The sequence below is a fragment of the Primulina huaijiensis genome, chromosome 16, assembly GCF_012295235.1.
Source record: "Primulina huaijiensis isolate GDHJ02 chromosome 16, ASM1229523v2, whole genome shotgun sequence".
Lineage (NCBI taxonomy): Eukaryota > Viridiplantae > Streptophyta > Magnoliopsida > Lamiales > Gesneriaceae > Primulina > Primulina huaijiensis.
The window spans coordinates 18,869,646-18,883,512 of NC_133321.1; the positions used below are offsets into that span (position 1 = coordinate 18,869,646).

The 13,867-nt window shown below is 34.8% G+C and overlaps 2 protein-coding genes across 4 annotated transcripts; one reads left to right on the forward strand and one right to left on the reverse strand.

The window, feature by feature from the left end:
• Nucleotides 1-4,148: 4,148 nt before the first annotated feature.
• Nucleotides 4,149-7,930, forward strand: LOC140961479 (probable galactinol--sucrose galactosyltransferase 6). 2 transcript variants are annotated; one of them, XM_073420026.1, is made up of 5 exons: nucleotides 4,149-4,307; nucleotides 4,524-5,874; nucleotides 6,224-6,433; nucleotides 6,624-6,758; nucleotides 6,975-7,930. In XM_073420026.1, the coding sequence occupies exons 2-5, from the start codon at nucleotides 4,547-4,549 to the stop codon at nucleotides 7,639-7,641; spliced, it is 2,340 nt and encodes a 779-aa protein (XP_073276127.1). In that variant the 5' UTR covers nucleotides 4,149-4,307; nucleotides 4,524-4,546; the 3' UTR covers nucleotides 7,642-7,930. The 2 variants fall into 2 exon arrangements, with proteins under 2 accessions (XP_073276127.1, XP_073276128.1); XM_073420027.1 differs by lacking the exon at nucleotides 4,149-4,307 and adding an exon at nucleotides 4,373-4,395.
• Nucleotides 7,931-8,090: 160 nt separating this feature from the next.
• Nucleotides 8,091-12,871, reverse strand: LOC140961480 (zinc finger BED domain-containing protein DAYSLEEPER-like). Of its 2 annotated transcripts, none has more exons than XM_073420030.1 (2): nucleotides 12,673-12,871; nucleotides 8,091-10,488 (listed from the first exon to the last, which is right to left on the reverse strand). In XM_073420030.1, exon 2 carries the CDS (start codon nucleotides 10,431-10,433, stop codon nucleotides 8,331-8,333), a length of 2,103 nt encoding a protein of 700 aa, XP_073276131.1. In that variant the 5' UTR covers nucleotides 10,434-10,488; nucleotides 12,673-12,871; the 3' UTR covers nucleotides 8,091-8,330. The 2 variants fall into 2 exon arrangements, with proteins under 2 accessions (XP_073276131.1, XP_073276130.1); XM_073420029.1 differs by having other exon boundaries at nucleotides 8,091-10,462; nucleotides 12,646-12,869.
• Nucleotides 12,872-13,867: the final 996 nt, after the last annotated feature.

The following is a 13,867-nucleotide window of genomic DNA, read 5'->3' on the forward strand; positions in this document are numbered from 1 at the left end:
ATATATTGTATTTAACGATCATTGCTCAGTGTATGGGTTTGGGTTTGTGTTCGGGACTTTTTCAAATTCCCGCGAAAAATAAGGAAAAAAATAAGGATAATATTTCCATATCCGAACCTAAGACGATAATTATAATAATAATACTCATTGGCCAACTTAATGGATATTTGAAAAAGAGATTGTGACGGGGACGAGGACGATGATTTAATCTGCGCGGATCGACGATGAGGATTTTTTGATTAGCCAGAAGCAAGGATGGAGACGAGAATATAATTGGGGGCATGATAGAGATGACAAACCCGTTCCAGTCCTATTGACGTCCGTTCCAGTCCCATTGTCGTCCCTATCTATGAGTTCTGAGAAATCTCACGAAGAGATCACAGACCGATGTCGATTCTGTGTGCAACGAGAGCTAATTCAATCTCGAAAAAAATCCAGGCATACACACATATTCAGGATAATAGCCATACATATATCTGAAAATAATATGGTGATGTCCATTGTCAAGGGACCTGCTGCTTCATCAGAGAATTCTCACATTATACGACAATGATTTAACATTAAAAGTTGGTGTGAAGATAAGCTCCATATCTTTCTACATTTCTTTTCATCCATTTATTTCATTGATCAGGATTTTCATCAAAAGACCCGTTAAGCGAAAATAATTTTTTTATGTATTAAATTGCTACTTTTTGAGCTTTGTTCCACAAGATTTTTAAAGTTTAGCTTGGTGCAACTACTTTATTTATTTTTATTTTGCCTTTAGTCTTATTGTTGAAGTGTTGATACAACAAAAAAAAAAATGTTGACGTGGTTTCAGAAATTGTTACATATCTGATATCATATCAGTAATTAGACCAAAATAATCGAAAATTAAAATAGATGAACAAAAATCAAACTCTGACAAGATAATAAACTAAAACCTAAAGTTAAACAATTGATGAGCCCAAAAAATATATGATGATCAATCAAACAAATATCATTACTTTAGTGCTGACATTTCATTGACGTCGGTTATGTTAATGATCAACTTTCCGTAATTATGTTTCTTGAATCTAAAATTTTGATTAAAAAAATAAGAAAGGAAACAAGAGGAGAAACTCCGTTGAGAGAAATCATGTGTCGTAATGATCAATCAAATCCAACTGTAATTTCTCTTGTCGGCTCCAAATAAACTTTCAACCTAATATCGTAAATTGCTCACAAAAAATCTTCAAAGTCCAACAAATGTTTGAACTTCATGGGTCCACTTATATTTTCTTAAAACAAAATTAATACAAAACATAAAAAATACGAAACTAATATATAATATATGAATATTAATTATTTTAGATACCATACTAATATATGATTTTTTTAATACCGAAAAATGTATAAAAATATTGGTATTAATGAGACATTTATCTTTTCTGATGAAAATATATAAAAAAACCATTGAAAATATGGTACTAATATATGATATTGATTACCAACTGATTTATATTTGATATAAAAGATTATATTTTGAGTGTAAATTTGGAACAAATTTATTAATATCAACTTGTTTGAATAATAAAAAAATCTTACATTAATATCATATCTTAAACAGTTGGTACTTAAATATCACATATTAATATTATATTTTCAATATTTTATATTGAATTTCATAGAAAGAGACAAACATGTCATTAATATAGGTATTTATTAAACAGGAATGATTAAAAAAAATCATATATTAGTATAGATCTGAAACAATTAGCACTCAGTTATCATATATTAATATTTTGTATCGCTTTTCATCTGATAAAAGAAATGTGGGCTTAGGGAGTGCAATACATATTTTGTTGTGGATCGGAGAGTAAAAACGTCTAATTTGCCAGATAAAAACTGAATGCAAATTTAAGTTTTGACGTGAAGATTTAAAGTAAATTTACCCATCTAATTCATGTAGATCTAGATATTTTATTTTAATTTTTTTTTTGGACAATGTATTTTATTTTAATATTGATAGAAAAAAATTGTACGAAAATAATTTTATATGAATCAAGGCAAAGTCAAAATTTTGGTTTGATCAAGCTAGTTGTAAGAATTTGATTGATATACCAATTTTAATATCTACCAAATAAAATTAACCCGTTTAAATTAAATTTTAAAAAAATATTAGCTGGCAAGCAGACAAAATTTGACTGCATTATTATGCTTTTTGAAACCTGGAGACATATTGCTTTACCTCGACAATGAGCATCATTTCATGGTTAATGATGACGGTAGATTGATAAAATAATATTAAATATGAAAATTTCACTATATGTTCGATAAGAGTTAAAAAAAAAAATATCGAATTAAGCGTGTACGAGTGAGAATATTATTGAGAAGAGTGTTTTCGAGAAGTTATCGCATGTCAAGTTGTTGACATCACACTATTTGATCTGTTAATTGGTTAGGTGAACCATAAAAAAATGATTTCAGATCTTAATAGGTAATATTGTTTTGCTGGAGCCATGAAAAACGGCGTAGAAAAAGTAAAATCGATATTTATAAAACATGAGACAATATCAGCAGATAGATACGCATCTTTTCGGACTCATTGACCTAATAGTCGGACCAATTAGTATACAAATAAGTGCATTCTATACTGTCATGAGTATAAAAAAATAAAATTGTTACTAGACTTAAACTATATTTTTTGCCTAAGCGCTTCATCTTAACAGAAAGCACAATATTTACATTTAGGACGGAGAAAGTAATATAATATTAACTTATGTTGTACTGATATTAATTTGAATATTAATATTCTACATATTGAAAATAAATAAAATTCTCGGATTCCGTGATATTTTCGTTTTCGTTTTCGTTTTCTTTTACGTTTAGTTTTTAACTCGCATAACACGTGTTTTAATAAATATAATATTCGTCTCTTCTCGAATAATTTGAGAAAAAAAAAGATTAATTACATCAATATCATTGTTCGTCTTCTTACGACTACTTATTATTATAATCAAATGACTCTAATATGGTCATCTTGTATTATAAATAATTTTAATTACGTGTAGCTCCATCGAAGTCTATCAAAATTACAGAAAACTCAACTAATTTTAAAAATTATATATACCTTTTTGTATCAATCTTACGTTTACACTTGTTAATTTAAAAATTACATAGACGTCATCTTAATTTTTTTTTATTTATTTACCTTATAATTATCACATCTTGTTCATGATATTAAAGTATGAACGTTTATAAAATTAATTTAGGGAAAAAAAGTATGATAAAATAAAATAAACCAATATGGAAATTTATATTCTGGTTTTGAATGTTAAAAATCAAAATATTATAATTTACTCGATGTATTTCGAAACTAAATTCGATAAAATCAAACCAAAATATATTTATTATGTGATTTTTAATATTAAAGTATGTAAATGTAAACATTTCATAAACTTGAGATAAAATATATGTAATTTTTGAAGTTAGTTGAATTTTTTTTGTAATTATGGTAAATATAAAGGGAGGTATTTATATGTTCGAAATCATTTTATAGATTTTTTTTTTGGAAAAAGATCGACATGAATAATTAATAAAAATAATTCAGATTTGATCAAATTAAATACATTCACGGCACGATAGCATATTATTTGGGTTGTTACGAACTCGCACCTGTTCTTTATGTAAAGGTAATATGATCCTCCCTTATCATAATATACATTTAAATCACATGACTATTATTTTGGTATTATTCAAATTAATTTTCAAAATCTATATTTAATTTTGTTGCATAAATTTGTAAAGCCCCCAAAAATTTCTTTAAATAAATATTGAAAATATACGAATTAGGTCGTGTGTTCACCCTCAATAATTGAGTTTAATTAGATGATCCGTGGGTCCTTTTCGAATTTTTATAATTTTGTCGTGAAATTTCAATTTTAGACACATAAACAACATATAAATAAAATTTCAATGCAAGAAAAATGAATTTTTTTAAAAAAAATTTATAGACTAAAACTAAAATTCGACAATTTAACATCGTATCACCCATCACCCATGAGGTTTCAAAACTTTCTTCAGGTATGACTCATATTATGTGGATAATCACACATTTTATTATAATAATAAATAATAATAATAATAATAATAAATAAATAAATAAATAAATAAATGTAGAGAGTCCTTTGCTGCATGTTTCAAATCCTCTATAAATACTCGCATTTCTCATTTCTAATTTGCGTGCATTTCTCATTTCCCATTATTCTCCCTCTTTGACGGAAGAGAAATCGTTCTCTTCCTGAACAGCTTTTTCTTCACCTAATCTCATTCTTGCTGAAAATTAGGTACGCCACCTAATGAATTCTCCAGCATTTTAGATAGATATTTTGTCTAGATTGTATACTCGTTCATCTTCTGTGCTTGTGTTTGAAGGTCAGCAAGTGTCTGATGTTTGTTGGGCAGTGTAGTTTTCTCAATTTCTTCTAGTACAGCTACATGGAGCTCTAAAGCTTGCTATATTCTGCTGATTTTAACGTGGGTTTTTTTTTTTGTTGCCGCAGGGTTGTTCAGTAAAGAGTTAGCAATGACGATCAAGCCAGGAATTCGTATCGTGGATCGGAAGCTCGTTGTAAAACACAGGACCATACTAGACAACGTGCCGGAAAATGTGATCGCCACCTCCGGCGCCGCGGCGGGGCCGGTGGAGGGGCTGTTCATGGGGGCGGTTTTCGACCAGGACAGCAGCCGTCATGTGGTGTCGCTCGGGACGTTGCGCGACGTGCGGTTTTTAGCGTGTTTCAGGTTCAAGTTATGGTGGATGGCACAGAGAATGGGAGATAAAGGGCGTGATATTCCGCTGGAGACACAGTTTTTGCTGGTGGAAACTAAGGATGGATCCCATTTGGAGTCGGATGTTGACGGGGATGAAGAAAATAAGATTGTTTATACAGTATTTTTGCCTTTGATTGAAGGGCCATTTAAAGCTTGTCTGCAAGGTAGTGAGGGGGACAAGCTAGAGTTATGCTTGGAGAGTGGGGATAAGGAGATATTGGCGTCAAATTTCACCCATTCGGTGTATATTAGTGCTGGTACCGATCCGTTTCGAGCCATAAACGAGGCGATCACGGCTGTGAAACTCCATCTTGGAACATTTAAGTTAAGACAAGAGAAGAAATTGCCTCAACTTGTGGATTACTTTGGATGGTGTACTTGGGATGCTTTTTACCAAGAGGTGACTCAAGAAGGTGTGGAGGCCGGTCTTCATAGTCTTGAGGCTGGTGGGACACCTCCAAAATTCGTGATAATCGACGACGGTTGGCAGTCAGTGGGAAGTGATGAGGATAAACCAAAAGAAATCGAGGAAGAAGCATCACAAGTGAAGCAACCAAAGCTTTTGAGGCTAACCGGAATCAAAGAAAACAATAAGTTCCAAAACAAGGAGGATCCCACCGTCGGGATCAAGAATATAGTAAACATAGCGAAACAAAAGCATGGATTGAAATATGTATATGTGTGGCACGCGATCACAGGATATTGGGGCGGTGTGAGGCCAGGAGTGAAGGAGATGGAGGAGTATGAATCGGCTATGATTTATCCGAAGTTATGCAAGGGGGTGATGGAGAACGAACCAGGGTGGAAAACCGATGCCATCGCGTTGCAGGGGTTGGGTTTGGTCAATCCGAAGAATGTTTACAAGTTTTACAATGAGTTGCATAGCTATTTGGCATCGGCTGGGGTAGATGGGGTGAAAGTGGATGCACAGTGTATATTGGAGACTCTTGGTGCTGGAAATGGAGGTAGAGTTGAGTTGACAAGGCTGTATCATCAGGCTCTTGATGCTTCGGTAGCGAGGAATTTCCCGGGGAATGAGATCATCGCTTGCATGAGCCACAATCTTGAATCTTTTTACTGGTATGCCTCCGATTTACAGATTCTTGATAATCTTCTCTATTTATTGGCTTTTTTCATGCATTTATGGTGTTATAGTGAGATACACTATGATTCTGTGTCAAGAAGTTTCCTGTTACAACTCAAAAAATATGCGAAAATTGAAATTATCTAAGAAAAATATCATACACTAGGGTGATGAAAACCAGCAGCTTATGGTACTCTCTTCAGTCTTTACAAGCTTTTATTGAACTATATACTTGTGTCTTAATTAGGAGACTACTTACTGGAAATGCTTTTGTGGTTGAACATTAATTAACTGTATAACTTGTGCTTAACTTTTAAAATATTGTGACGGCGATTGGCAAAATAGCTCAAAACAAACTGCTGTTGTGAGAGCATCAGATGATTTCTACCCGCGTGATCCGATATCACACACGATCCACATTGCTGCCGTTGCATATAACACTGTTTTCATTGGAGACATCATGTTACCTGATTGGGATATGTTCCATTCTTTCCACCCGGCAGCCGAGTACCATGGATCAGCTAGGGCGATCAGCGGTGGACCTGTCTACGTGAGGTGACTGCCCATATCCTCTATTCCGTCTTCATGTTAACTAGGGGCAAATCCAGTAGGAGGGCGAGGATCAACTGAAAAATATTTCCAACTTTTGAATGTTATTTTTGTACAAATCCTAGACGCCCTGATGTTAACGAAGGTGTCGTATTCTTGAATTTGCATAAAGTACTAAGATAATGTCCTCTAACAGTGATGCACCTGGAAAACACAACTTTGATCTTCTTAAGAAGCTTGTTTTACCAGATGGTTCGATTCTTCGAGCTCGTTTGCCGGGTCGGCCCACGAAGGATTGCTTGTTTTCCGATCCATCTCGTGATGGAGTTAGGTGAGAAACTTCTTCATTCGCTAAGAATTGATGTAGTGAAGTTGATTCTGTAGCCATAGTAGGATGCTATGTTGCATCATGATGTTGAATCGGTGCTTAATCTTGTGGTTGATTTTAATCAGAACATGCCGAATTTGTTATATGTTAATACTTTACCTTTCCAACAGTTTTTCCCTATTATAGCAACAATATTGGTGACGACATTTTCTTTTCCAGCCTCTTGAAGATATGGAACATAAACAAATATACAGGTGTACTTGGAGTATACAATTGCCAAGGTGCAGCATGGAACAGTGTTGAAAGAAAGAACACGTTCCACCAAACTAAACCTGAAGCAATCACAGGTTATATACGGGGCCGTGATGTCCATCTCATACCCCAAGTTGCCCTCGACTCCAACTGGAAAGGGGATGTAGCTTTGTATTCACACCGAGCCGGTACAGTCACCTGCCTGCCGTATAATATTGCCATGCCGATCTCACTCAAGGTCTTGGAGCATGAACTTTTCACGGTTACACCTATTAAAGTACTAGCACCTGGATTCAACTTCGCACCATTGGGGCTCATCGACATGTTCAATGGGGGTGGAGCAATCGAAGGGTTGAAATACGAGGTCAAAACCGTTGCACAGCTGGTTGAACTCGAGAGTGGGGTTGTAGGGAAAATTGAGAACTTGAGCTCTGAGGTCGTGGCAGTTGTTGCCATGGAGGTAAAGGGTCGTGGGCGTTTCGGTGTCTACTCGTCGGTTAAGCCTAGAAGGTGCGGTGCCGGATCATCTGTGGTCGATTTCGAATATGATGCTGCCTCTGGCTTGGTGACATTGAACCTGGCCGACATGCCTCCAGATGATCTGAAGGTTCATCACGTTGAGATTGAACTGTGAATTTAGCGGCGAAGGGTCGCTGATGAGTATGATGGTGGTGTGTGATAATCGAATGAATGGTCTCTTTCGCATAATTAATCCAGCGGTTTACAGTTGGTTCCTCAGGATTAGATGTACGTTTACATGAAAAGAATAAAAATAAAATCTTCGAAATGGCATCTTTCTGCTATAATCTTCCTACAGGAGGATACTTGTATCGTAGAATTATGAGTTGGCTACCACTGTATCTGCAATGTAATAAAAAGTGTTGCTGTCTTGATTAACAAATAAACGTACATTTCACATTTTAGTTGCAAGAATATATTTGACAGGTAAACAAAGATAGCTGCCAAAAACAGCAACGGCTGCCAAAGTCGGGTGGGGACTGAAATTCGGAAAAACATGAGGATAACTACAATGTTATGTATTGCTCGTCACCTCAATCACCAAAAAAAGAGTAAAACAAACTGAGCTAATAACCTTCTGTTTTATCGAACGATATATCATACAAGTATAATGTCATTCTTTGTAATTTGCTTTACATCAATAAATGGGTCTAATCAAAGTAAACATTCTTGAAAAAAATATTTCAATTGATTATGTTCAATCTTGAGATTTAACCACAAGAATCATCATCACCTCCCTCATCATCCTGAAAAGGGCGTTTCGAATCTCTCCAGCATGGGTCAACCAAAAAAAGTGTCTCGAATCTATGCAGGAACCTCCATTTTGACTAGGGGAGCAGGAGTTTCAGCTTTCTGCTGCGATTCAAGCCAATTCTTTGCACATATAAGAGCCTCCACTGTCTCAGGTCGTAAAGAACTTCTGTAACTATCCATCTCCTTGTTCTTAGTATCAAATACTGAAGAAGCAGGAACAGTACAAACGGAAATAGACAAGATATCACAAGCCATTTTTGAAAGAGTAGGGTATTTCATACAGTTCATTTTCCACCAGCCTAAAACATCAAATTCATCGACACACGGCAAAAGGGACTCCTGCAAATACTGATCCAACTCGGACTTTGACTGCTGGCTAGTCGTTTCCATGATATAAACATCAAATTCTGTAAGGGCGAGACCGTTATTTGAGATTCCAATTCCATGAGGATCCTCTAGTTTGACAGTAATCCCATTTGCTTCTTCAACATAAGCAGCCGTAAGAGGCAGAGGAAGAGAGACATATTCAAGAAAAAGCTCGTGGATACCGTCCTCAATAGTTTTTATATAAAAGGCAGCCTCTTCACCGTAATTTTTTGAAAAACTAAACTCGACTAGCTTCATTTTGAACCTGGGATCCATAACTACAGCTATTGCTAGAACAATCCAGCTGCTGTTCCAGTAATTCTCAAATTTCTCTTGCATTGATTTTGTTAGGCTAATGATGAGCGGATCTTCAATTGTAGCTGCATGAGCCAACTCCAATTGAATCTTCCAAACTTCATGGAAGAACAAGTTTGTTGTGAGACTTTCTCCCGTGGCAAGAAGATTTGCAGTTTCAAAGAGTGGTTTTATACAAGTACAGAGAGTCTCTATATCCTTCCAATCTTCCATAGACGGGGAGTTCTTGTAATCGGGGTCCAAAGAATCCAAGCAAGTGAAGATTTCCCTTAATTCTAAAGCGGCCAACAGCATTGCGTAAGTCGTGTTCCATTTTGTTTGGTCGTCAACAGCAACAGACATGGCACTAGGCACTTGAAGTTGTTGCTTGAGATCAAGAAACTTGTTCCCGTGCAATTCTGAAATTTTCACGTACTTCACACAGTCCCGAACTTTCTTCACAGTGCCTTGCAGAGAAGTTAAAGCATCTTGGACCATGCTGCTTAAAAAACGAGCAAGGCAATTTTGAGCCAACAACTGGCCATGAAGCAATAAGGGTTTCCTAACACAGAGCATAGTTCTCAATTTATCAACTGAAAAATCGCTCAACGGTTGATTGATAGTTACCGAAAATAATTTGCCATCCATATTCCAGTCGGATAGACATGCAGCAACAGAGTGGCTGAAAGCCGTGTCTGAATCTGGATATGGTTCCATTATAACATTAAGAAGTTTCCTTTGAAGCTTCCAATCACCATCAACGAATTGCCCAGTCACAAACATGTAAGTAATATTGCGGCATGATGACCATAAATCCAGCATAAGGCAAACACGCCCTGACATCCTGTCAATCACCTTTTGGATGTTCTGCTTTTCCCTTAGATAAATTGCCACACAATCACCTTGAACCGTATTGAAGCTTGCTGAATCAAATCGAGGCTGTATATTCTGAGTAAATGCCACAAAACCAGAATGCTCCACCATGTGGATCGGGTACTCATGCATAGTAATCATACTAGCAAGCTCACGTCGAATATGATCAGAATTGATTACTATGTCAGGAACACTGGCTGTTTGGTAGCGTTGCTTTGGGGTTGCAGAATAATTGCTGGTCTTTGAAAGTGCACTATTCGGGGTTGACTGATTTTTCTTCTGATTAAATAGGGCAACTGAACAAGTTCCTTTGGCAATATGACGTTTCAGATGACTTGTTCCAGCTAACTTAGACCCCGTACTGTATGCAAACGATTGTTTGCATATGTTACAGTATGCCCTTCTGCAACCATTACGGACTGTTTCAATAGTGAAGTGTTCCCAAACGATAGACTTCTTTTTTCGACATCTTGGAAGTTTTGCTTCAAAATTATTCGGGGGTGTCTCTCTGATGTCAGGTTGAATCTCCATCATGTCGAGCTGTAATTTGGAATCAATGTGCCATGGTTTCATAGTGACTGGCACGTAATTCAGGACAGGTTTCCTGGTCTCCACCTCCATTTTCAGAAAAATTTAGCTCACCAAATTATCTGCAATAAAGAAAATAGGTCAAGCCCTTGCTACCATACATTCAAGACAAATCATAGTTGCTAAAAAGGGCACAAAGGGTGCCTAGAGTTGAAACTAGCATGGTCCAACAACCCATCATTGAAGTGAGCTCCCCGGGTGCCCTTTGGAACACCAAATGAAAATATTGAAAGGGAAACAAATAAACAAAGACACATGATTTACATGAAAAATCTTTCTTTAAAGAATTTGTACTCGTCGTAAAAGTTTTCACACAATTACCGGAGTGAAAAATAGAAAGTATAAATAGTATAGTATCTTAGGGCTACACAGATTCAAGCAAAATTCTCAAATGGAAATTGGAGCTGAAACCAAACCATTTAGGCTCCGTTCGGATAAACATTTTAAAAATGTTTTTAGTGTTTTATAAATTGAAAAAAAAAACTTTAAAAATATGTTTGGTCAAGATTTTGGTAAAAAAAAATTATGCAAATGTCTTTCTAAAAAGTGTTTTTAATATAGTTTTTATGTTATATATGCAACTAAATTTGTACAACAATTCTTACCACACAAAAAATTAAATACAAAAATTTCTTTTATCAAAATCTTATGATAAATTCAATACAAAATCTAATGAAATAATAACAAATTCTCACACTATAATTGATGTATCTAACGCACCTTTATCATAATTTCTCTTATTAAATGATTCGTTGTTTTTTAGTGGTTTTGTTTTAAAACACGGGATTACTTTTGGAAATTGTTTCACATCTCCGGAAAAAATGGAACCCTCGTTTTTTTCTGTCTTGGGGTGCGGGGGTCTAGGTGTTGGAGTTGGTGACGATGGGGGGCGGCTAGGTGGGGGTGGAGCTGGTGGCGGGATTGGCGCAGGTGCCGATGATGGACTGGGTGGTGGTACAGGTCTTGGCGGTGGTGTCGATGGTTGTGTTGGTGGCGGATCAGAGGTCGAGTAGGTGACGGTCTAGGTTCAAAGCTCGTGTGTGAGGTAGTCTAATCAAACACTATTTATTAATATTGTTAGTTTATTTTATCAAATTTACTTTACAATTTATTTGATCGACGATTTTACTTTATTATTATAAGGTATTTTAAATGAGAATTTCAGTGTTTTAAGTTTTATAAATTTAATTGTTTTATAAATGAGAAAATAAAAAATAAAAAATCAATAAAAAAAACAGAAAAACCTCTCAATCGCAAACAAAAAAGTGAGAAAAAATTACAATTAAAATTTTATTTTATACAATAATTATCCAAACGTATTTTCAAATTTAAAACTAAATTCATAAGTATTTTTTTTAAACATAACATTTGAAGATAATTCAGTACCGATTTAGCTACAGGTTTGAACTAAGGCAAAAACTCGTGTGAGATCGTATTTTGTGAGACAGATCTCATATTTGGGTCATCCATGAAAAATATTATTTTCTATGCTAAGAATATTACTTTTGATTGTGAATATCAATAGGGTTGACCCGTCTCACAGTCTCACAAGAGCAAAAACTTGTGTGAGACGGTCTCACGGGTCGTATTTTGTGAGACGGATCTCATATTTAGGTCATCTATGAAAAAATAATATTTTTTATGCTAAAAGAGCATTATTTTTTTATTGTGAATATCAGTATGGTTGACCAGTCGCACAGATAAAAATTCGTGAGATCGTCTCACAAAAAAACCTATTCTAGAACTGAAATGCATTTCTTTACTTTTAAGAGAAAAGAATTGATTGACTTGGAAAAATTTGTATAATAATTATGGTTAACTATTTTTGAAAAAAAAATACTTCTTTATATTTGAAATATAGTGAATAGATATTTCATTTTATTAAAAAAAATAGTTTTTGATAATTCGAAACTGACCCACTGTCCTCCTCCACGTCCAAAAATAAAAGGGCAGAATTGATATTTCATACTCGCCTACAAAATCAACCACCATAAACCTTTGCAGAAACCAGATCTGGCGTTTGCTAAACCCACAAAATCAGAAGCTCCGATTCCATTTAATTTATTCTCAAACAAAAATCTCCTAAAAACTAGTGGATAAATTAAGCACGAAATTACGGATGATCAGCATTATTTTGAACTTCAAATATATGAACCGAAGAAACAAATAAGAACTTCAAATATAACCTCACACTCAAGACATACATACCCAAAAAATAAAGAAGAAAAACGGGAAAAAAATATACCAGTTAAAATTACGGTTACCGAGATACCCAGATCAATGCTAGCACTCCATTCGTTGGCGGAATCAGTGAATTCCAGCTCCCAGACAGAGGGCAGAATCTAGGGTTTCTAGGAGAGAGCCAGAGAGAACGACAATTGGGCTGGAGCCAATGGAATTGGAATTTGGATGCTGGATTGCTCAAGTGTTGCGAAATTAAACTGAATTGGATATGGACTTTGAGGTCCATTTTCTATTTGAGATTGATATCTTTCTTTTGGGCCTTTAAAAACCTATGGACTATTATTTGTTGGTTTTATAAATATTTGGTAATTACAAAGCCCACCGTCTACTAGTATATGTAGCCCGCGTACTTCGGAATCTACTTTATATATGCTCGCTTGAGGCAATGGATCAGGGTCTAACAGTGCCCGACCCGTTTGGGATGGGTAAAAATTGGTGTCGAGTCGGGTATGAATTGACGAGTACGAGTCATGTAACAAATATTAAATTAAAGGTGCAGTTTGATTAGTGTATTTGATAATTATATGTGGTAAAATTCAAATAATAGGTGTACATTGTTGGCCATATAAATAAGAGTGAGTCTCATGTGAGACCGTCTCACACAAGTTTTTGTCTATAAATAATTTGATTTTTTATGTAGCCTCGTATGTAATAATAAGCCACATCGTATTCGATTTTTGACGATTTCAATTATTTTCTATTGAAAATACTGATATGACAATAAACACGTTAGTGATTGTAAAAAAAAAATGATAACAGATTAAGACTGAAAATCACTTGGAAAGAGAGTAACAGACAAATCAAACACTCATAACTAAGAATATAGTTTTACAAAAAAATGACTCAAATTTATAATGATCGAGATCACGATTGCGAAAGATTTGTCAATAAGACGTTTTATATAATCAAAATTTCTTGCTTCATCTACCGAATAGGATGGGATCGAAAAATCACATATGCGATACCAAATTAAATGTAAAAATACCAAAAATAAAAATTGGGTTATCGTCATTGTACATTATGTACAGATCGAAGATGATCAAATAACTAACTACTTCCACAGATCAATGGAATAACAACAATTGTATTCTCAATAAGAAATAATATTATATCAAGGGGTAATATTATAAATTAAATATCTTTTAATATTTATAACTGTAATTATATATCTCATGATACATATATTTTGAATCAATGATATCATTAAGATAATTAGATTTCGC

Bases quoted from the DNA above. Each gene is read 5' to 3' on its own strand.
- LOC140961479 (XM_073420026.1), top strand. From the start codon at position 4,547: ATGACGATCAAGCCAGGAATTCGTATCGTGGATCGGAAGCTCGTTGTA. The intron at 5,875-6,223 runs GTATGCCTCCGA...TTGGCAAAATAG, and splicing joins AATCTTGAATCTTTTTACTG to CTCAAAACAAACTGCTGTTG. The intron at 6,434-6,623 runs GTGACTGCCCAT...GTCCTCTAACAG, and splicing joins GGTGGACCTGTCTACGTGAG to TGATGCACCTGGAAAACACA.
- LOC140961480 (XM_073420030.1), bottom strand. From the start codon at position 10,433: ATGGAGGTGGAGACCAGGAAACCTGTCCTGAATTACGTGCCAGTCACT.